The 24,490-nt window shown below is 32.6% G+C and overlaps 1 protein-coding gene across 4 annotated transcripts; it reads left to right on the top strand.

Moving 5' to 3' along the window:
- Positions 1-207: 207 nt before the first annotated feature.
- On the top strand, positions 208-24,288 carry Idh3a (isocitrate dehydrogenase [NAD] subunit alpha, mitochondrial). 4 transcript variants are annotated; one of them, XM_089707032.1, is made up of 7 exons: positions 208-324; positions 658-825; positions 965-1,143; positions 5,888-6,103; positions 15,323-15,458; positions 17,932-18,045; positions 23,829-24,288. In XM_089707032.1, exons 1-7 carry the CDS (start codon positions 298-300, stop codon positions 24,051-24,053), a joined length of 1,065 nt encoding a protein of 354 aa, XP_089563158.1. In that variant the 5' UTR covers positions 208-297; the 3' UTR covers positions 24,054-24,288. The 4 variants fall into 4 exon arrangements, with proteins under 4 accessions (XP_089563158.1, XP_089563157.1, XP_089563155.1 ...); XM_089707031.1 differs by lacking the exon at positions 23,829-24,288 and adding an exon at positions 21,632-23,089; XM_089707029.1 differs by lacking the exons at positions 208-324; positions 23,829-24,288 and adding exons at positions 376-579; positions 21,632-23,089.
- Positions 24,289-24,490: the final 202 nt, after the last annotated feature.

Genomic DNA, 24,490 nt, shown 5'->3' with positions numbered 1-24,490 from the left:
GGCATTAAATTATCATGCGTTCAGTAATTTTTTATCCATTTAGAGAAATCATTGTTAAAAATATTAAATAAATTTAATTATTCACATGTTTTTGTTGATAAGTATGGTATAAGGTAATCTCTGCAATCTCCATATATATTTTTGTAAGAAGATGCAGGTGTAATAAAATATTTTATTTAAATCGACCTTGGTAATTTGACAGTACTTTCCGGTCATGCGTCGATGTCTTGCTCGCAATTTCCTCCCCTCCGCCTCTTGCCGCGGAGTCTTGTCGTCGTAATATAAAATTTTAGTGAAATGGCTGCAAGATTTATTAAAAAAATCGTAAGTTTGTGATTCGTGAATGCAATAACTAATTTCTATTGTTTATCTGCATGCTATTTCTTCTTTCTAACACATAAAAGCCGCTTGTGTAGTTAATTTTTCCCATCCAAAAATAGACTTATAGTTATGTCGAAGAATTACATAAATGCGCTTTTGAAGCCTTTTCGTGAGAGTAAAGTCGTAGAGAGCTTGTTGAAATTGTTCGATTCGGGGGTGGAAAAGTCGCCCAGTGCGGTCGGGAGTGTCGTTAGTAAGGTTAACATAATTTTATTCAAGGATGTAGTTAAGTGTGCGAGGTTAAGATAGTGGTGATATATTTTGTGTTTTATTCAGGTTCCGGCGAGCAGGGCAGGTGCTGCGCAGTACAGCACTGGAGTGCGGAAGGTGACTTTGATCCCTGGACATGGAATCGGGCCGGAAATTACCGTGGCGGTGCAGAAAATATTCGAAGCAGCCAAAGTTCCTATCGAGTGGGATGAAGTCGATGTGACAGCTGTTAGGGTAAGTACCTGCGACAATTTAACTAGATCTTGTTGGTTATGTACACTACTTCATAACAAACATTCTTCAAGACATTGATTATGTTATTAAATTTAATTATGATTTATAACCGTGCATTAAAATTAACCTATAATTTTAGGGTCCAGATGGCAAATTCGGCATTCCTCAAAGGGCGATTGACTCTGTCAATGAAAACAAAATTGGGCTGAAGGGTCCATTAATGACTCCAGTTGGTAAAGGCTACCGATCCTTGAACCTGGCTCTCCGTAAAGAGTTTGACCTGTATGCTAATGTTAGGCCTTGCAAGAGTTTAGATGGGTGAGTGAAATATGTATATTCAGTTAAAATTTTATATTTGACTAAGTATACCCGTCCGATTAGGGCCCTTCTGGCCTCCTCCACTCAAGCGACAGCTCAAGCCGAGGTTCGTGGTCCCCGTCAAGGGGGGACGCCCTTGTGCATGTCGCTACCAGGGTGAACCTTCAGTTCACCCCCGCGTCCGCGTTAAAATGTAGAAGCCCTTCTGGCTAACATTGAGAGACACCACACAAAAAAAAAAAAAAAAAAAAGACTAAGTATAATGCTCTGCATTTTTACCAGTGTTTCAAAAACAATACACATTTTTGTATGTTGTTTTTAAATGTAAGTACGCATAAAATATACCTAATTATATCTTAAAGTGATGGTTACAGTTTTTTCATCATTCATATACTTAAAGGGAAAATTTCATTCATTGTATGTATAAAATATATTCATGAATAAAATGAATCATTATTTTAATTGACTTATCATAAACTATTTTATTGGAAGATAGGTGTAAAAATAAACTAAGTATTCATATTTGTGTCATAAAACCTTGATGTTCCCTTACCATAAATTTATTTTTAACAGCATTGAGGATAACATGTAGATAAGAGAATAGATATTTGAAATATTAAAATTACTCTGATAGCAAAATATGGGTAATCCCAAAAACTTCTGTTGAAATTTTGTCACACTGAATTGTATCAATTTTATACACTGTATATTCAATATACAGTGTATTAAATTATATAGATATATTGTTTTAATATACATTATCAACAAGTTAAACAGTGTGATCATTATTAACTTATGAATAGTGTCCGACCGAACTTTCGGTTTCGGTTTCGGTTTCGGCCGAGTTTCGGCCAAAAATCAAGTTTCGGCCGCAGTTTCGGTTTCGGCCAAAATCGGCCGAAACTTTTGCCGAAACCGAAACTTATTTCGCAAGTTCAGTGAACTTAGTTCACACACGTTCACGCTCGCCTAACTTCGTTTTCCTCGGCAACGCTTTGACGGACGCTGTCAAAGCGTTGGTTGACCCACGCTGGTGGAAACAATTTTTGATTATCTATGTTGAGATTGGAACTGGGTGTAATAGTAATTAATAATTATTATTTTTATATAAGAGGTACCTAAAAGAGACTGATTATTCTTCTAAGTACAAATATCAATCCAAAGTATTAAAGACTCTTTAATAAAGAGAAAGATCTCAAAATACCAAAACTTAGTATTTAAAGTAACAATAACAATTACTGATTTGATTTAGATGACTGATTTTACTGAGAACTTAATTTGAAAAAATAATAAAAATTAAAATTGTTATTATTAATATTTTAAAAAATATTATTTTTTTATTTTATATTAAATAAATGATTACAACAAATTTAAAATATGTACTGTGTTTTCATTTCATGCCCTAATTAAGGCAAAATAGTAGGTAAAATGCACCAAAGTTCAGTATTTTTAGAAATTTCATACTTGACCACGTGAGTTTCGGTTTCGGTTTCGGTTTCGGCCGAAACTGAAGCCACGGCCGAACATTCGGTTTCGGTTTCGGTTTCGGCCTGGAAACCAGTTTCGGTCGGACACTACTTATGAACTACTAGCGGTCCGCCCCGGCTTCGCCCATGGTACCTACATGTTCAAACTATCCTATCTCTCAAGTTGGATCGAACTGCACATGGTGTGCGAATTTTATTATAATCAGTTAAGTGGTTTAGGAGTCCATTGAGGACAAACATTGTGACACGAGATTTATATATATATTAGACTAGAGGTCCGCCCCGGCTTCACCCGTGGTACATATTTCGCAATAAAAGGTAGATAGGTAGAAGGTCCTTTCTCGGGTATCAAAACATCTCCATACCAAATTTCATGCAAATTGGTTCAGTAGTTTAGGCGTGATTGAGTAACAGACAGACAGACAGAGTTACTTTCGCATTTATAATATTAGTATGGATAGGTTTTAACTTTTAACATTGGCTATTCAATCAAATAAGTCCAGCCATTATGTGAAAAATTTACAGAAAAAAAATGAAGTCCCATGTCCCCTAGTGGGGTTAAGGGGCAGATGTATTAGACATCTGTTACAGAGATCGCTACAAAAGTTCCCAATCAAAAGAAATAGAATAGTGATTTAAAACATATTTATAATTTTAATTCTAATTATATAACAAACCTATTTTAAATATATATATAAATCATATTTAATTAGTAAGAATGGGATTAAATTAATAATCTGCAGGATATAAATGATTGAAATCCAAAGTATGTCGTAAACGGCTCGCCTATCAGTGATTGATTTTTCACATTCAGCATTGACTGATTATGCTTATCTGTAAGTCAATGTTGCATTACAATTATAAAAAAAGTAAATCATGTTGTCTGTATGTAACTTTATTTTTTCACCAAAAATAATGACAGGATGAATGTATTATTTCCAAGAAATGTTTACATTGTATCAGTTGACTTATATGACTCATTTCATTTGCATATTTATTTGTTGTAACATGTAAAGGATTGACAAAAGTGTAAGTTATTAACTTAGGATATTGCTCTTGCTTCTCAGTTTTATTTAGAAAAAAGACATAGTCAATTTTCTTATTTATTTTTCTCATTCCCAAGCCCACAATACAATAAATTTTAATGCCCAATAATACCAGTTAAGTATTTTTTTAAAGTTTTGATTCACATACAAGTTTTTCCACACCGTCTATAAAAAAACGCCAAACGTAAATATTTGATTCTATTTTATAAAGTACTAGCGGTCCGCCCCGGCTTCGCCCGTGGTACATATTTACGTTTTCTCTACATAAAAACCACCCTCGTACTTCAAGGAATATAATAAAAAAAGAATTATCAAAATCGGTTCAGCCGTTCTCGAGTTATGCGCTTACCAACACATTTTGCGATTCATTTTTATATATAAGAGAAGAAGATTGTAATTTGGGCAAAAGAAAATACCATCTGTGACAATGTCGACTTTTCACACAATTTAATTTCAGACACAGTCACACCAAAGATTCATAATAGGCTTCTGTTTGTACCTCTAGAATACAGAACCCTAAAAAGTGACTTATTAATTAAGAATAACATCAGACAGTCACGTAATTGTAAAAAATTGATAAGTACTGATAACAAAATGTACGTAATCCGTTTGAATTCCGCACACGATAAAGTCAGGAAATATAATCTGATCGGGAAACCTGATAGCCCATTATCTACAAGCCATTGTCGTATTTACTGATATGACATACAAAATTACAATCAATATGTAGCCATATCACTTCAAGTATGTTTTATTTGGAAGTCAGATACAAGGAGATAAAGTAATATAAAAATCGATCTAGCCGATTTGATGTATGAATTATGTGACTTTGTTTTATATGATATGATACTTCACCTTAAACGCACTTGAAAACGCTTATATCTTGTCTACTCAATGCGCTCACTTACAAACTCATCAATACAACGACCTCGCCTTAAAGTTGCATAACACAAACAGTACCTATTTCAAGTATTTCAATACAAAAATGCTAATTTATTAAAGAAAAACATGAGAGACGAAGATAAATGCCAATTTAACCAAACTATGAAATTGCACAGCTCAGAGCTATGAACTATGAATGAAATAAACACGACGAAAGCAAAAAAAATAAATTAGGTCCGAATGCCGAAGTGAAGTGTTTGTTTTTATTTCGTTGTTTCACTTACAATGTATCAAGTTGGGAATACTGCCAACCGCGCGACAGAACCATGAATTATTCAAAGCGTTTAAATATCAAATTATCGTCAATTTGAACTCGCAATTCAATCTATCCACACTTATCTTTCAATTTGTTACGCTTCCTTATTCCGTTGTCCAGTAAATATGATTATGTATTCTTTCTATGAATAATATTTTTGTAGTGAAACTTCTTTAGGCGTGTTGAGAGTAAAATTTCAAGGGTGCGTCATGGCAATGCCGTCACGTCATGAAGTAAGGCGACGGTTTTGGTATCATTAAATCTTGTTAAAGAAGTTTCACTTCTGACACGTGTGCTCAGCACAAACGCTCTTGTTTTTTATGTAGTGGATATAGTACTAAGTACCCACATCAAATGCAGAACTAAATGAAATTGATAACAGCAAAAGTGACTAAGAAGTTCGTCAGTACAGGGTCATCGCTTTTGTTTTATGTCTTTTGTTTGTACTAGATTTACAACGGTTATTTTGTTACTCACGCTTTCAAGCCGAAACGTCCTTTTTTTGTCAGATTTCTTGAGAATCATCGGCATACATTTCGTTTAGAATGCCATATACCCATTAAAATGAAGACTTAGATGATAGATCCGTATTAGGGTATCGATTCCTAATAGAGGCTAATAAAAATAAATTTAATCTCGCATAGCACCTAAATATGGTTCACCCTGCTCTTACAGAAAATCGATCAATTAAACAGCTTTCCGGTAATATTTCAGTCTGTATCTGTGTCTGTTTCAGTTTGTATGTTTGTTACTCCTTCACGTAAAAACTACTGGACTGATTTTCATGAAATTTGACACACACATAGAGGGTGACTTGGATTAACACATAGGTTATAATATATCAAAACTCTAAGACCGAATAGGAGGGGAGCAATGCGGGTAGAACAGGGCTCTCAGGGAACTCGGGGCACAGCTAGTTATCTATGAATATCTCTTCTCCCTTACAGTATCAAAAGGAATGCGGGTAAAACCGCGGGACACAGCTAATAATAAATTTTTCTTCTCCCTTCCAGTATCAAAACCCTCTACGACAATGTGGACGTGGTGACCATCCGTGAGAACACAGAGGGCGAGTACTCTGGCATCGAGCACGAGATCGTAGATGGCGTTGTGCAATCTATCAAACTGATCACGGAGGAGGCTAGCAAACGTGTCGCTGAGTTCGCGTTCCAATTCGCGAGGGATAATAAGAGGAAGAAGGTCACTGCTGTCCACAAGGCTAATATTATGTGAGTATATGTATAGGATATATGCGGGTTTTTAGATCTACCCGCATATACAACGCGGTCAAATTAAATTGACACGTCTCTGGAATGCGAGCGCCTCGGTAGATATAGATAATGGTAGGTACGTAGATGTATTGCAAGATTGGCTAATAAAAAATTAAAATCTAAGGCCCAAAATTAAATTGGTAATTTTAATAGTAGATGCTTTTTATAGTAAACCAATTTGAAGTAATCAACGCTAAGTTTCAGGTGACCGCGTTGTACACGAAAAACAGCGTGTTTTTATTTGGAATTGTTGAATACGGGGGACCACAATTCTTTGTTTGGATAACAGATTTAACTGGTTGCAATTATTTGAATGTATGTTGCGCTTTATGGTGATAGTGTTGACATAACTATTATTAAAATGATTATAAGCTCCTAAATAATAGCAAAGTATTTGTATTCCTACGAAAAAGTCATTCACAATTTTTATTGAGAATAGTATCATATTATTATTCAGAAAAATATCCGATACCAGTAAATACAAAAAATAAACCAGAATACTGTTGACTTTACTTATCAATTTTATTTCCAAAACACCGCAAAACTGCTAAACTTGTTTATACAACTTAATTTTCATCTATCCAAAACCATTTCATACAATACAGCTAAATACTGAACACACATTATGCAATAGATATGGCATAGTGATAATAGAAACATATAGTCTTGTTAACGAGGTGTCGGGTGGCCCATTTGTATTGTGTTACTTGGCAATTGTGGCTTAAGTGTAGATATGTGATACTTATACTAGCTGTTTGATCTGACTTTGTCCATTTAGACATAATATTTAAAGTGAAACTTTTATTACATCGTCTCAAACTTTTACTCAAGCAGTGTTCGGAACCGTTCGAACAGTTTCACTTTTACCGTGGTTTCATAAAACCACACAACATTTTATTTTTGTTTTTCAAGTATCTTCAATTCAACGTTTTGAAATAAACACAATTTTCGTGAATATAACGTCTATTAATTAGTGAAAAGCATTAAAATAAGTAAAACTGTTTCTGAGATTAGCGTGAATGGATTCACACTTCACAGGCATCGAAAAACAGTAAAAATAATAATCATTAATATAGAATGTCATGACCGCCTCCTTGGTACAGTGGTGCGTGAGCGTAGAACCGAGGGGTCCTGGGTTCGATTCCCGGTGGAGACGCAGAGTCTCGGTCTGGCAGGAAACAGAAGGCTGATCACCTACTTGTCCCTAAAGAAAATCGATCAGTGAAACAGATGTAGGAATAATGCATCTGCCCCTTACCCCACTAGGGGACATGGGACTTCACTTTTATAGAATTTCATACCAATATCTATCTCCTCATATAGGTACAGGGTGTCCCACTGTTGGTATACTAAGCTCAAAGGAGGTTATAGTTTTGCATACGCTGAGTTTGTAAAAAATAAATAAAATTCCAGACGCATTCTTTTTTCAAAAATATGAATTCTTAAAACTCTATGTGTACACCCATAACAAGCAACCCATCCAACTTTGCCACCCGCACGTGAGCTATTGTTTAAGATTATGTTTTCATAGACATAATGCTCACATTAGCGAAGCGGTATAGGCCGGCTGCACCAAGCTAGAGAAGAAAACATGGATTTTCAGGAAAAATTTAGCAAAAAATTTTTGGCGTAATTTTGTTGTTTAAATATTTTTTACGTGATCAGTGCATGCAAAACTACAAGTCCCTTCGCGCTTAGTATACCAATAGTGGGACACCCTGTATAGCCCTAAAGATATCTTGTTTGTACAGACAACAATCAGTTATACTTTTCTTATGTGTAAAAGTTATTATGTAACATGTTTAGACTGCGACGGTGTAATAAACATCTAAACTAGTTACAATTAGAGATTAATTTACACATTGATAGTGAAATTAATTTTATTCCAATACTTGAACCATATGGAATAAATTAATTTGCCATAATTAATATGATTTACAAAACGGTTAATATAAAAAAAATATTATTATTTTCTTATATCAAATATGGACGCACATACCTAGATTAATTAGGTTTAGAGACATTTTTTTTCAAAGAATTTACAATTCACTTATTCTAAAATTAGGTAATTAGCCTTTGATAATCCACACAATAATCTATCTTTCATGATATTTATAAATTACTAGCAATGCCCTGCGGTTTCACCCGCATAGATAGCGATATCGTTACAGTGAAAAGTCTACTATAGGTCGGACTATAGGTTTAATTTTTAATCACATGAAAATCACCTTTACCCCGTCCCGCACTACGGCCTTTTTTTTTTTTAGTGGGGGAAATCTTTCATAGATACCCACGGCCTCCCGGGGAGGGGCCGTGGGTTATGTCGGATTCCTACCGACCAAAACCCCACTGTGTTCCGTCAAGACGCATATTGGTAGAATTCCTCCGTGACCCCCGCACTACGGCCTGCTCGAACAGTATACCTACTATTTTCTGTAGATTGACACTTTTAAAAATTCGTTATATCTTTTGAATGGAATATCCAATTCTTTTCATTTAAAAAGTATTTTGCTGGTATTGAAACAGTCTATAATTATATATAATGGGATAAGGATTAACCCCTCAGCTGTCGCGGCGCGCCGCGTCAAAAAGGTGCTGTCGGAGAAATTCGAGCGGTCGGCGCTGATTTGCCGATTTTTTTCGATATTAAAATTTGTGATATAAACTTTAACCTGTGACACTCTTGTAAATTTTGATGCTAACTAGATAACCAAACTTTATATTAGTTACCTTACTTACTCCCTGGCGTGTTTATTTTACTTATTAGAAGCATTTTTTCCCACACATTTTGAAAAAATATGACATTGTAAAGAAAAATACTCATAAAAAAATAATATCAAGGTATTTTAGATTTTTATTTTTGTATTTTCACACTAGAATAGACAATCTTTTGAGTGAATATAACAAAAACATAGGTTTATTTTATAAAAATTCGAGAAAGTTGAGTATGAATATCATCGTTTACGCATGAAAATAAGTGGACGCAATCTCCACATATGTTCATACAAATACAGACATTACAGTCTGCTCCAAAATTAGAACATTTCAAAAATTTTTGCTACTTTTTTTTTATTTTTATTTTAATCAAAACTAGATAAAAACTAACAGTAATTTTTACTTTTTTTAAATATTTAGGTTTTTATTAATGTTTAAAAATCGTCTTATTCCTAAATGACTTCATTCTTATGGTGGACTTTGTTCTAACGTCTGTATGTATAACGTCTCCACATCAATTTTAATTTTAATTTATTTTTTCTTAAAATTAGCGATTAAGAAAATATTTTTTGTGGTAACAATTATGCCCAACTAAGCGCAAAAGCGGTAACTCAAAGAAAGCGAGTTTTGAGATAATTGAAGTTATGTAAAAATAGTTATATATATACTTTATGTATAGTTTTTTTTATTTGTTAAATATTATTTATATATTATATAGGGTGTATTTGTTATCACATTAGTTAAATTATCAAAAATGTATAATAATGTACTTTATTCATGAGATACGGTTACACCGCTTAGTAAACTATAGAATTAAAATTGAGATACCGCTTTTTCGTTAGCTCTTCTGAAACATGTGTGTATACAAAAAGGAATGTATTTTCTATCGAATAAAATATGTATTATTTGAAAAAAAAAACAACTAAAGTATATATATAACGTTTTTTTATTATTAAAATTTGAAATTACATAAAAAAATATTTAAAAACAAACGGTTTTTGGAAGGAATTTTAGTAGTCAAAAGTAGGGAGTTCTCTCCAAAAGGACATTCTATTTTGTGGTATTATATTTTGAAAAGATTTCAAAATATTTTCTTTTTTGTTTCTTGAAATTCCTTCCGGAGCAGTTTTCTTTTTTGGTGGAGGCAAGACATGACTTTTTAAAATTTTTTTTCCTATAATGCTAGCATTTTGATCGAATCCTGTCAAATCATAAATTTTGTTTTTCATGCGTTTTATGGACAGCTCTACCCTATGATGGAAACTATCAGCTGACATAAAGGTGTGGCCGGATTCAAAATATTTGATGACAATCTTGTCGGCGTTGATATCCTTAGAATTTATAATATAAATTAAGAAAGAAAAAAACGTCCAGTTTTTGTTCTGGGAGGAACAATTATCAACCCATAGTATGATATTTTTTTTATCCCGATGAAAAATAAAAAATTGATAGTATGCACTTATAATTTCGGCTTTGGAACGTCCAAACAACCCTTCATACCATAGTACAGGAAAAACACTCAAATCTTTTCGGCCTTGACCAGTTGGCACGAAACTTTCGTTGTAAACCACTATCCTATGAGTAAAAATCCTACTTACCGCTTATCGGCTAAGCAAAAGTTGTGTATTTATTTAAGAATTTTAGCGATATTTAAATTTGCGGCTGGTTGCCTACGTAATATTAATATACCTCTAACACCCTTAGTGATATATGGTAAAACTGAGATAGAAAAATCTTTCTTAAGGTTTTTTCATACGTTTTGAACAAGATAGTGCTAAATGGCTTAGTCCAGTAGATGCGTATTTTTTAAAGCTATCCGATGGCATAAAAATCAATTTTACGATTTTTTTTGAGATACCGCTTTTGCGCTTAGCAGGGCAGATTATAGCATTATGAAGAAATGCTTTTTTTTCTTTCATGCTCTTAATTATTATAATATAGTACCTATAAAATGAAATGTTGTCCAACTACAAATCGAAAGGCACTGTATCCATACAGAAAAATGTCTAAGCTGTACAAAAGTGAAATCTACATTTACTTAATTTAATTAATTATAAACCGTTACATTTAACTTACTTATAAATCAAAAATTTCGGAAATTCGAGTTTTAAATATTTTTTATAAAATACAGCTTATGTTAAGGATAAAAATCAATAAACTTAAAGATTCAAAATAAATAAACAATTATACATCTAAATGTTTTATTTACTTAAATAAATTTTACTTAACTGACAGAAAAAAAAATTCTTATGAAGCTTTTTGTGTCTGTACTATTTATATACTCATGTGGTTGTAATGTGTGGTGTTGACGCCAACATTGGCCAATAAATAGGAATATTTGCAACTTAGCATAAATAACGTTAACTTCTGTACATTTTTTCTTATAATACATCGGACACAACGACCGCCTCAAGACGACGATTTATTACCACGAGGTTCCACTTGAATGTGATCAGGAAAGTGATGAACGCTATCCAATCTAGTTTTTATTTTACTTCAATACATGCAGTATTTCCAAGCATATTGTAATTAAGACATAAACTAATCGGTAAAATTGTATTAAAATCGGTTCAGTAGTTTAGGGAGTCCATAGTACACAAACAGCATGAAACTTAAAAATATTTTGATTGGAATAAAGTAAGACGTGTTATGTGTAGAATTTCATAAAGAATCCTGGTATCAGGAATTAAAAGCTGTAAATTCCCAAACACTGATCGTGTTAGTATGATTAACTGTTCATTTGACAAAATATAAAAATATATTTCTTGATTTCAAATACTGTTACGTCCTATTGTTAAAGTAAGCCTTATTCGGAGTGTCTTGTCTTCCATTGCCACAAGAATCGTTGTTTAGATCCATTTGAATTCTCTTTTATTGATACTCAAATGCTTACGAATCAGAAAAGGTTATCCTATCAAATACAAATTTTTATTTTCGAAAGATAATTAAAATATCACGACGGAAGTTTATTTTAGCCTAGGGTTACCTAACAAATAAGTTATTATTGTTTATGTAGTTTTAGACAGCAATGTGATATCTTCAAATAGAAAAATTGCATTCTTCTTCTGGGTAATAGAAGCAGATTTGACACCAAAAGGCAAAAATACAATAATTGTTATCGCTAGTCATTTACAAAATGAGAGGGTAGATCTATATTTGCGGGCGTACTGCAAATGATGCATTTAATTCGTTTTATTAAATAAGTAATGTTCCAAGGCTATTTAAAGTCATGAATGCAAAAAAAATAATCTTCTTCAGACAGCGATCTACATCTTTAACATTCTGCCTACGAATGTACTACATATAGTACATAAGAATAAAAAACCGGCCAAGTGAGAGTCGGACTCGCACACCGAGGACTCCGAACAAACCAATTTTTTATTATGTTGTAACTCCAAAATTTTATGTTTTTCGAAATTATTCCTCAATCTGCGCTATAAGACCTTATTTTACCCCAATTTCAAAACATACACGGAAAGTACCCTGTAGGTGTCGATTCCCTTGCGAATGTCGAAATTTGCAGCATAACCCATTGAGCCCACAATAGATTTTCTATTGTGTCTGTGATTCCGGGGTCTGAGTTAATAAACGGCTTTATCTTTTGATTGCGTTGGTTTATAAGTTTGACTTTTTCACAGCTTCAATCGACTCAAGTAATCAATATAAATTTCAGTTTTATGTCACATCACGCGTTCCTGTGAAAATGGGTCTTGAGTCTTGACAGACAGATGGGCAGATGGGATGGACAGACGTGATCCTATTAGGGTTCTGGACCCTTAAAAACCAAACCCTTTGGGATGCAGCCGTTAATGCTGCAATTTGTAGCAAATTTTGACATTTGCAAGAGAATCAAAACCGACAGGGTACTTCCCAAGTACATAAAATCTTTAAATTTGGTAAAAATCAATGTTTTATAAAACAGATATAAGAATAATCGCAAATAACATGATTTTTTAATTACACTTTATAAAAAAAATAATAATAATTTCAACTTACATATACATATTCACATTAAAAACTCAGATTTATAATACATTTAAGCTATGCAATCAGAAGAAATAATATTCATATGCGGCATATTCTGAAAACCTACTAGCAAGGGAATCAAAACCTACGGGTCAAAAGTTAAGTGGACTTGGTTAAAAGCAAGGTATTACAGCACAGATAAAGAAAAATTCACTAAAAACATAAATTTTAAAGTTAAAACATAATAAAAAGTAGGTTTGTTCGGAGTCCTTGAAGCGCGAATCGTATTGAGGTTCAAAACTCTAAAAAAACATTCTTCCAGTTTTAAAGAAATAACCCCAAAATATGTGTGTGATGACATCTTTGGACTATCTGGGTTTCAAAAATAGAGATAAATGACAACTCCCGTGTTGTCGTTCATTTTGAAATTGTGAGACGACAGAAAAACAAAATAAAAACAGTTAATCAAACATATATGCCAACGCAATCAAAAGATACAACCGTTTATGCTGCAAATTTTCGTAATTTTCGACATTTGCAAGGTTATAAAAACTTACTTTCCGTGAACAGTCTTGAAATTTGTTAAATAGCAACGTCTTATAGCACAGATAAAGAATTCTAAAATATGAATTAAAAGATGCCTACAGCCTTCCTACAGCATAATTAAAAAAATAAGTTTGTACGAAGCCCTCGGTGCGCGAGTCCGACTCGCACTTGGCCGGTTTTTTATTTTTTCAGAAACATATGGTTCCACAATAAAAAATAATATGTTGCATTTGTATGAAGGTAAGAATATGTTGTACAATTATTAATGTGTTAAATTTCTTTTCCAGTTTGTCCTACACAAATTACATAGTAACATAGACACTTTGTCCTATATATAGGTCATAGTGAAAACCATTGTTCCCGATGTAGGTTTTTTTTACTATTTTTCCAGAATATATACACTTTTAACCATAATATACTAAAATTAAAAGAATTCCAGAGAGGTTACGGACTATAATTTTTATAGTTGATTATATCGTTTTAAACCTGAGGACAATAAATACCACAAAAACGATATCTATCAATATGAACAAAACATATTATGTACATTTTATATTGTATGAAATTGAAAAATTTAATTGAAGACGATCAATTAAATTTTTCAATTTCATACAATATGCGAACATCCTGTACGCGGATTTTACGGGGAAATTATTGTCGGTTCTGAATTGAAAACGAAATATCTCTAAAATGGAACACAGTATCAAATTTTGAATTATATTATAAAAATCTTCATAAAATTTCTTGTAAAATGATGTAAAAAACAAATACAATATTAAAAATAAAATACGATTAACCAGGGGTCAAAAACTAAGCAATGTACAGTTAAATGGTAGATACATATTTGGAGCCATTATTTGTGGTATAATTATTGGTAATTTTCATTATTTCGGCACATAAACATTAGGATATAATAGTGAATAATAATAAAAAGAACAATAAATACTTACCGTTTATCAACTTTCCGCAAAATTTTACATTTTTATAAAACTTTAAAATTTAAAAGTTACTCGACTAAAGTATGACATAATTACTGTTATATTTCGAATATTTATCGGTCAAATTATTAATTGATGGACTTTAAATATTCAGTAATTCATAAGCTATCAACTAAATAGTCGTTTATGCAGATTTGAACTATATTTGCGTTACAATGAGCTAATTTCCAACCGGAGATGATTTGGCACAGATCTGTGCCACGACAGACAACGGGTACAAAATTTTTGGCTCAGATCTGTGTTCCGACAGACGAGGGTTTAATATATGTGTATGGATAACATGGTTTGATTACTGTCGGCACTTCTATTTACTTTGAAAACGTAAAAAAGTTGTTGTAGTAACATAACTACTGAAGATGGACATATGGTATCGCGGACTTTCTTGTAGATATTGATCCATTCTATAATACCGTAGAACATTTTTTTGTTCTATCTTCAATAGATTCCGCAGCGTACGCGATGACAGAAGTTTTATTGAGGATTTTTTTACACCTTGGGTTACATTATTGCATTTTTGGTAAGGATCTCTAATTTTTTTGAAAATGCAATATAGCCTATGTTGCTCAGTAAAGATGCAGCTTTCTAATGTTGAAAGAATTTTTGAAATCGGTCCAGTAGTTTATGCGTGAAAACCATACATACATACATACATACATACATACTTACAAACTTTTCCTCTTTATAATATTAGTATAGATTTAGGTACTTATTTATGTACATACATATATTTATTTATGGCATAATTATTTTATTTTTAAAGCAAACATATAACATTAACACGGCACCACAATAAATTGAATCCTTCTGTTTTTGGATTGTCTTGCAGAAATCGCTTACCGCGACAAGACGGCCCCTCTTATTTTGTAATTCTGTATTTAGTGTGCAATGAAGAATTTTTTATTCATTCAATAATTCAAAATTCAATAACAATTCTACTATCTAAATATTCCAGGCGTATGTCGGACGGTCTGTTCCTGCGTTGTTGCCGCGATCTGGCCACCAAGTACCCGGACATTAGATTCGAGGAACGCTACTTGGATACAGTCTGCCTTAACATGGTGCAAGATCCATCGAAGTTTGATGTCCTTGTGAGTATATGAAAATATTAAGCTATTGCATAGCTTTTACCGCGGGCCTTGAGCGCGGGGACCGAATCGAGAGATTCCGTAACGAAAAAACCTCACGCTCCCCACGGGGACGGGCGCGGAGGTGTGGCTTGAAGGCATAGCATGCAATAGCTTTACCGCGGCAGTCCCCGAGTGCCACACGTTTTTTTTTATTATAAAAGATGATATATTATATAGCACTTCTCTTCTGCGTTTTTAGATGAATAATTATATAGTTGACAGATTTAATATAACTGACAGTCTTGAATGTTTAAGAATACCCTCAGAAGTCGAATAATCACTAAGCAATTGTCTTGTTTTCACCGGTTATTTAAAACTAGATTTCCGCCCGCGGCTTCGCCCGCGTTTGCAAAGGAAAACCCGCATAGTTCCCGTTCCCGTGGGATTTCCGGGATAAAAACTATCCTATGTGTTAATCCAAGTTACCCTCTATATGTGTGCAAAATTTCATTGTAATCGGTTCAGTAGTTTTAACGTGAAAGAGTAACAAACATCCATACAGGTAAATTAGCTTGGAGAAATTTTTGCATATGTAGTGGTGTGTATATTACTCAGATCTTAGAGCGCGTTTCCACTATATCGTTCTGGCCTATACAAAAATGTTTCGATATCCTAACATTACTATTTAATTTTATACTTATTCCTAGCAACACTTTTGTTTTCAATAAAAACAAGTTTTTATTTGAAAGAAAATGGTTTTGACTTTATAAAAAAAAATATATCATTCAATTTTACGTCCTTGAGCAAACGACAAGGCGACTACCGTGAAACAATAAAATATCGTGTCCATAATAATTTGTTTCATAATTAATATTTGACCATAATAATTACGAAACAAAACAAATAAATAAATCGTCACTTGATAGTGGAAAGTGGAAACACGCACAAAACCAGAATAAACCAGTTTACGCTGTCCGCAGGTGCCACGTGCAGTCGTTTGGTACTGTTAGAACATAAAGCACATTTCATTCAAAAATTATAATTATTATGTACGTAGTTTAATTGATAAATTTTGTATTTGTTGATTGTTGTTATTATTTGTTATTATTGTTATAATATTTGTTGAAGTGAATTACATGTCCCGCAGCCGGAGGCCCCAAATGAAAACTCAGATGTACTTAAAAACTACATTTAATAGCTAAAATGAGACTTTTACACCCATGTCTGCACGATGCAGACCGGAGTTAAAGAATGAATTTATACAGTTTAATAATTATAAAGACGTAAGCTTGGATGCTAACTAAGGGAAATCCCATCCACATTCTATAATTCCCGTGCGAACGGCGTATTCAGCAGTTTTGTATGAAGGCAGGGCCATAACTAGTGTTTAATTTGTGTGTAAGTGTTGTAACTTTATATTGTTAATTCAATATGGCTCCAGTGTTAAAACATGGTCGAGGCAAGCCTTTGACTTCTCAAACTAAAGAATTAAACTTTAAATGTCGTTTCTTTTTCAGGTTAGTAAATTCTTCATTTTAGTAACATTGTTAATGTAAAAGTTATATGTATGTTAAATGTGCAAATATTAAAATAAAGTCTCATCTTTTTCAGAGGAGAAACACATATAGTTTAATTTAAAATCCCTTATATATACAGGGTTACTTGTAAAACACCGGCAACCTCGCAGGACAAGATAGCTAACATCATAAGTAACAACATTTCGACTTTTGATAATTTGTTAGATTTTATTTTCATACAAAAATAAATATTCATTTAATTTTCCGTCTGAATATTATAAACTCTACGCCTCCCAAAAATTACGTAAACAAAAAGCGAACGAGAGGGGGAAGGGGGCGTCGCGTCGTCCATCCGATAATTAATAGAACATAGACTTACAAATGTAAGGAGAGTACAATAAAAGTTTAAAAAATCATTTAAAAATAATTTATTGCGTTATGCCAAAAGTCGTAGAACAAATGTTGTTACTTATGATGTTAGCTATCTTGTCCTGCGAGGTTGCTGGTGTTTTACAAGTAACCCTGTATAAAATAAAAACTAAAAATAAAATGTTGTTTTATTTTATTTGCTGACCATACACTACTACAAACGCAAAAATTTCTCCAAGCTAATTTACCTGTACATCCATACATCCTTACAAACTTTCGCCTTTATAATATTTATTAGATAGATATAAAAGATAATTATCTAGATAATATGATAATATGATATGTTAGTATTGTTAGTCAATCAAATAATGTAGCTAATCCGTATCGGACTGATACTGGATATTTTTTACAAATTTAAACGTGATTTATTCATTATACTACGTTTCAAACACTTTAAGATCAGTCTTAATATTTTTAATTTCGAAATGTATAATACTTGCGTAAACACAAGTTTCCTTTCAATTCCTTTTTTTTAACAAGTTAAAAAAATATTTTTTTGTAAATTTTTTAGCATTTTTTTACAGATTGCAATTTTTTCTATTTTACAGGTGATGCCCAACCTCTACGGTGACATTATGTCCGATATGTGCTCAGGGCTCGTCGGTGGGCTCGGGCTCACGCCATCTGGCAATATCGGCAAGAATGGCGCGCTTTTTGAGTCTGTGAGTATGAGATATAGGCGTTTGCCGCGCTTTTTTGAGATTTTTTGAAGTGAAAACTTCTTTAGTTGGGTATAAAATCTTAAACTCGCGTCAAGACACGTGACCTGATCGAAAAAGCGTAAGACGGATCGATATCAAACATGCTGAACGTTAATAATCAAGTTTTCACTTCTGCCGGCACTCCCGGAGTGCAACCCGTCTTTTTTTTTTTAAGTAAATACGACAAATTGCAGAAGATGGTATTTTTTGGGGACAAAATGGTGTAAATACAAATGCATTTTCAAGATGTGGTAATATCTTGAATATCTTGAAAATGATATGACATTTGACTGAATCTAGTACAGATGTAAATTGAATGAAATGTTCAAATTTTATTTTAATTTTCGTTCAAGAAACTCAAACACAAAATATAAGGTACATGCCATTAACGTTTCATAAAACTATAATTTAAAATTATACATGTAAATGACCGAAAATCGTTGACTCGAATCTTAAATAATTCTGTATGCTATTATTTCCTTACTTAAAGCTATGAAATGTTCATAAATAACGAGAAGTTCAAAATTACTATTTTTGTCTGTATTTAATCAGAAAGTAATATTTATTTAGAATAAGGATGTCATTGATTTAAAAGTAGCTAGAATATGTACATGTTAGGCTGGTTTCAAAAGAATGAGTCATATAATAACATGACAATATAATAAAATTATCTCTGATAAAAAGATTAAGGTCAGGTGGGGTAAGAGGAACATATTTCATTTTCAGTAAAATATTTTGACTGCTAGGAACAACATTTATAGCTTTTTAAGATGTTTGAAACACACAGAACTTACCTTTATGTATTAGCTTCCCGTAGGCTAAATGTCATTAGTCTAATAACAGTTCTTACGAAGATATTGACATTACTGTCAAGATTGAGTAATCGTTCCTCTTCCCCCTTACAAGGGGTAAGAGGGTCAATCATTGTATTTCCTAAGATTGGAGTTTGAATTAAAATATTCGTTGCTAAATGTTCGTTAATTTGTAGATAGAATGTCTTTGGTCAATATTAGATCTTAATGTCGATGAAATAAGGTATAATTTGGAATAAAAAACAAGAATACATCAATTCGGGGTAAGAGGGACATACAGGTTCGATCAGGGGTGGCAAACTAAAAAGAAGTCGACTAGTTATAATTCTATTTTTATTTAATCATACATAGTAATGGTAAACAGTCTGTCCCTAACTAGTTTTCCTAGTTAGTTACACTTTAAAAATAACAATGGCACTATGTGATGAGATCAATATTGCGAATCAGTATTTTAATTCATCTATTAAGAACCTTCTCCTTTTTAAGAAGTCAGTTAAAAATATAAATGATCTTCTTGATCCAAAAGAAATTCTTTGGAATTTCTGGAATTTTGAGACAGGCGAACTTAGCGAAACTTGGCGAATAGTGGTGCTTGCATCACTGTGTTCCGGTTTGGTGGTGAGATGAGGCCCTGAAGTAATTACTGGCACAGGAGGCATAATCCTTTAGGCCAGCAACGCACTTGTGACTCCTCTGGAGTTGCGAATGTCCATGGGCGGCGGAAATCGCTTAACATCAGGTGATCCGTATGCTCGTTTGCCCGCCTATTAAATAAAAAAAAAATATAAAAAAAACACATGAGCGAGAAATTTTTAGTTATAATTTAAAATTGTAATAGGTACAGAACAGTCAGTCACTTCTTTTCATTTTATCCACATATAATTATAAATTAATCAAAATGTTGGTCACCCCTCACACGGGGGAAGAGAAACATATGTTCCTCTTTCACCGTCAATAGTGAGCCTCTTACCCCAGCTATTGTTTTTGAAGTCTAGGATTTTCAAGCGAAAGAAACTCACAATATTTAGTTGTTTCTTAACTAAAATGATTAATAAAAGAAATACTTACAGTTTTCTCCGTGTATCAGGGTATTTAAAATATTTCTAGCACACTTTTATCACTAAAATATGGGTTCGCAAAAAAACGAGCCAACTTGGTGTTAGCCGAATTCGCAACTGTCAAATTTGTTTACATTTTTTGTGATGTCTGTGCTACGTAGCGACATCTACTCAAAACCGCTCAAACTAATTCGCCTTCACTTTTTTATCGACGGAAAGTACCTAGTCATAAACGCTTCGGTTTACTAGTTATGGTCTCTAGGCCCTCTTCCCCCAGTGACCCTCTTACCCCACCTGACCTTACCTGAAAACGATTCAAAATTATATCAAATATTATTATTTTTATATACGTGCTACTGTACTATTTCACTATATTAAACTTTTTATCATATTTATAGGCAAAAGATTAAAAACATGAATTGTAAAGCAAAAGAAACTTACTGTCAACAAAAATCAAATGCAATATATTCTATTATTAATGTTCGGTAGATCTGCGATTGGTTTTCAACTATTTTATACCCCTTAGAAGAGGTGTCCTGCCCCCCTAGGCAAGTGGCTTTCTATTAGCGTAACGTTCAATAGAATAGATTATGAATGTATGAGATTGACGTAATCAATCGTCGTCGTCGTCGTAATCAAACGTCAATCTCATACATTCATAATCTATTCTATTGAACTTTACGCTAATAGAAAGTCACTTGTCTAGGGGGGCAGGTAGACATTGGTAATAAAAATAAACAAATAAAATAAAAAGAACAAGTGTGCTATATTATGAGGCCGTAAGTTGTTATCAATATAATATACACTAACAGGTGTGGTACAGAATGGCTGCATGCAAGATATTTGTTAACACATTGCTATACTGTGATGTTTTTTAATAATTTAATAAAATACTTATTTAAAAAGTCGCTTCGTACTTGTGTTTGTGGGATTAAGATTATATGTAACATAGGTACATGTTTAGAAGTTTTTTTTTATTAAATCCGTTTTTCTAACAATTCTGATATTAAATTATTATAAACTGTTACATATTATCTTATGGAAAATACATTGGTTTATGTCACAAATAAAATCACATCAATTCTCCATATGTTTCGAATTTTTACTTTAACCTACAAGTTATAAGTATGTATATAAAATCCATACATGATATCAAACTAAATCCAAGATAGTTTTACTTAAATTCATACTTATAGTAATTATAATAATTCATTTATGTATTGAACATCAACTAAATCACACATAATATTTATAATTAAAACATACCATAATCCGCCATAAATATCAACCAGAAAGTTTTTTAAATTTAAAATCTTACTTTATAAAACCCATTTATATACCAAATTCATACTAAATATAACACTATATGTTAGTCCCGTCCCAAATTTACTAACTCCGTTGGTTCAGGCCATTGTAAACCGCATGCAAGAAGCTTATATCGAATACATTGGAGATTTCAGTATGAACTTGTAACAAGAAAATATGACCTTGAATGACGCCTATATGTATTTTTGTAACTTGGCAAGTTAGGTGTGAAAGGGATAAAAAACATACAGGCGTCATTCAACGTCATATTTTTTTGTTACAAGTTAATGTTCATACCGAAATCTACAGTGTATTAGATATAAGCTCCTTGACCGCATGTCTGTCCGTGTGTAAAACGACTAACATTTGCAGGTCCACGGCACCGCGCCAGCTATCGCTGGGCAAGACAAGGCCAATCCCACGGCTTTGCTCCTCTCCGGTGTCATGATGTTACGTCACATGCAACTAAAAGAACACGCGGACAAAATTGAAACGTCCTGCTTCAACGTATTGCGCGAAGGAAAAGTTTTGACAGAAGATTTGGGCGGGAACAGCTCGTGCACAGATTATACGAATGAGATCATAAAGAATCTGGCTTAGTTTTTTTTTTTAGGCAAAGGAAATTTGCGGTTGTCGATGTTGTGTTGCGCCGTTGGAGCGTGTTTGTAACGTCGGTTAATTTAATGAAATAAAAATGGTTAATTTAATTATATTGACTAAACATATGAAAATCAAACTGACAAGAATAATTATATGTTTAAAATCTAATTTTAATGACGATTTATTTTTAATGCTTTTCGTATTAAAATGTTTTATGTGAAAAGTCGAAATCGGAAATTCATTAAAATTGTATATTATAGTTTGTTAGATTCGAAAATATAACACGTTACGAACGCGTATCTTTTTTACAGTATTGACGATAGTATTAAGTTATTTTTTTCCTCACCAAGTGACGCAACATCGACGTGTAGAGGAATTATAGCTGAATTTAATTTAACGAGCCGAATGCGTTAAGCCAAAAAGTATAAAAGATAAGATCTGCGAGGAATTGAAGGGATTTTCCAAGAAATACAATAAAATGTGTTGTTTTATGATTTTAATTATCATTTTATGACACGACTGTTTATGATCAGGCTATGGCTAAATTTTGACGTTTGAAGTTATTTCAATATAAAAATGTAAATTTCATAAATATTTTCACATAAGAAAAATATAATATGAATTAAATGTTCTTGGCGAATTCCTTCATTTTCACATTTGCAGTGGATTCAACAATTGGAAACAATTATCTGCCATGCTCTTTATCGCATACTCGTATTACTAATGTATTAATTTAATATGGCAACTTTTTATCTAAAAATTAGCCCCGAGATTTATAGAACATACTCCACTTGTATTTTAAATACCACCGACATTTATGTCATGTAGAAGTTGCCAGTTCCTTGTCAGCTAATTAGTGTTACCATAATTATTTATAAATAGTGAGAAATGGCTGTTTTATGTATTGTGTTGTCTGCTTATTTTCTTAGTATTTTTTTTCTAATTTATTCATTATGAATTATGTATTTTACTTTTAAAGCTATTCTCAGTAGTAGGTACAATTAGTGAATAGGTACTTATTTAATTTCAGTATTTATAGAAATACATTCCTGTGCATTTTTATTAGTATTTATTTTTATGTATTATTTTTTGTGTGATTGATCGTGTTTATTTAAGTACAATTTCAGATGAAATCTGACAATAATGCTAATCAAATCTGTAATATTCGATTACACGATGTTGGTGTGGTCTCACATTAATTTATGTAGATAATAAAGTTGATTGAAATTATTGTTGCTTTATTTACCTCATTTCCCCGTATTATCCCTATTATCCCTAGTATTTTTTTTTCAAATCCCTTTCTATTTTTTTAAGCCGTAAAAGCATAAAAATTTTCATTTCACTATTATAGTCTTATATAAAATTCTCGTGTCACAATGTTAGTCTGCATACTCCTCCGAAACGGGTGGACCGATTCTCATGAAATTTTCTGTGCATATCGGGTAAGTCTGAGAATCGGCCAACATCTATTTTTCATATGTACCACGGGCGAAGCCGGGGCGGACCGCTAGTAGTCTTATAAATTTTCTTTCTTATGTTTGAACAACTCTTGATAGATGGCGTATTATTTCCATAGAAAAGTACAATTGAATGTTTAGCCACTGATACGGTGTTACGGAAGTTACAATTGTGAAGTGCTTACGGAGTTCTAAAAAATATATTTACAAAACTTGGAATACTATTTCTATTGGTTTAGTTTACGCCTATAAAACAATGTTGATAGTTGATACAGAGGATCGTTATTATTACCAACTTGCATAGATAATAGATACCTGGCTATAGTCTATTAACTGGGGGATTACCATTTGTATTAAGTGTTGCCATTCTAAAATTTGTTTCGGAAAAGTAATTAGTAAATCATTACAGTATATTTATCAAAAAAAAAAATCATAGATAGGCCAAGTGAACTTCAGTAGGTATTACAGTAGCATTATATTCTAGCATTTTTCATTTAACTGTATCTTTACAGGTCCACGGTACAGCTCCCGACATAGCTGGCAAGGACATGGCCAACCCGACCGCTCTGCTGCTCTCCGCTATTATGATGTTGCGGCATTTACAATTCAACGAACACGCTGATAAAGTACAGAACGCCTGCTACGAAGTATTGAGGGAAGGAAAGACACTCACCGGAGATCTCGGAGGCACTGCTAAGTGCAGCGAATACACAAATGCCATCATTTCAAAATTGTAAATAATTTTGTTAGTATTATATACCGTGTTACAGTGAAATGTTACTTATACATAATATGTGAAAAGATAGTCCTATTCAGAAATTATTGATGTTATCAATCAAATTTCCAAAGACCATTATTTTTAAGTCGATATTACAACCGAGTTGTTGTCTCATGTTACCTATTTATTCCCAATTCAACAAATTCACGATTTAGTGTAGATTTTGTTAATAAAAAAATACTTATAATTTTAAATTGTCTTTATTTAATCACCCTCTCAAAAATCGAAATTTAAATAGTTATTAATGTTTTAAATTTGAACCTTAGATTTGAACAGACTATAAAATGTAAAAATATTTCGCTTTTTCCAATAACTTTTTTTAAATAGTTTTAACAAACAAAGCAGTATTTAAGAATAAGGTCGTTTATTTATATTGGTAGTTTACCTCTAAATTAT

Source organism: Colias philodice, chromosome 19 (genome assembly GCF_061535455.1).
Source record: "Colias philodice isolate Cphi_HAF_F1 chromosome 19, ilColPhil1 Martin Lab GWU primary, whole genome shotgun sequence".
Classification (NCBI taxonomy): Eukaryota; Metazoa; Arthropoda; class Insecta; order Lepidoptera; family Pieridae; genus Colias; species Colias philodice.
Note: the sequence above shows the minus strand (reverse complement) of the source record. Positions and strands in the feature narration are given on the sequence as shown.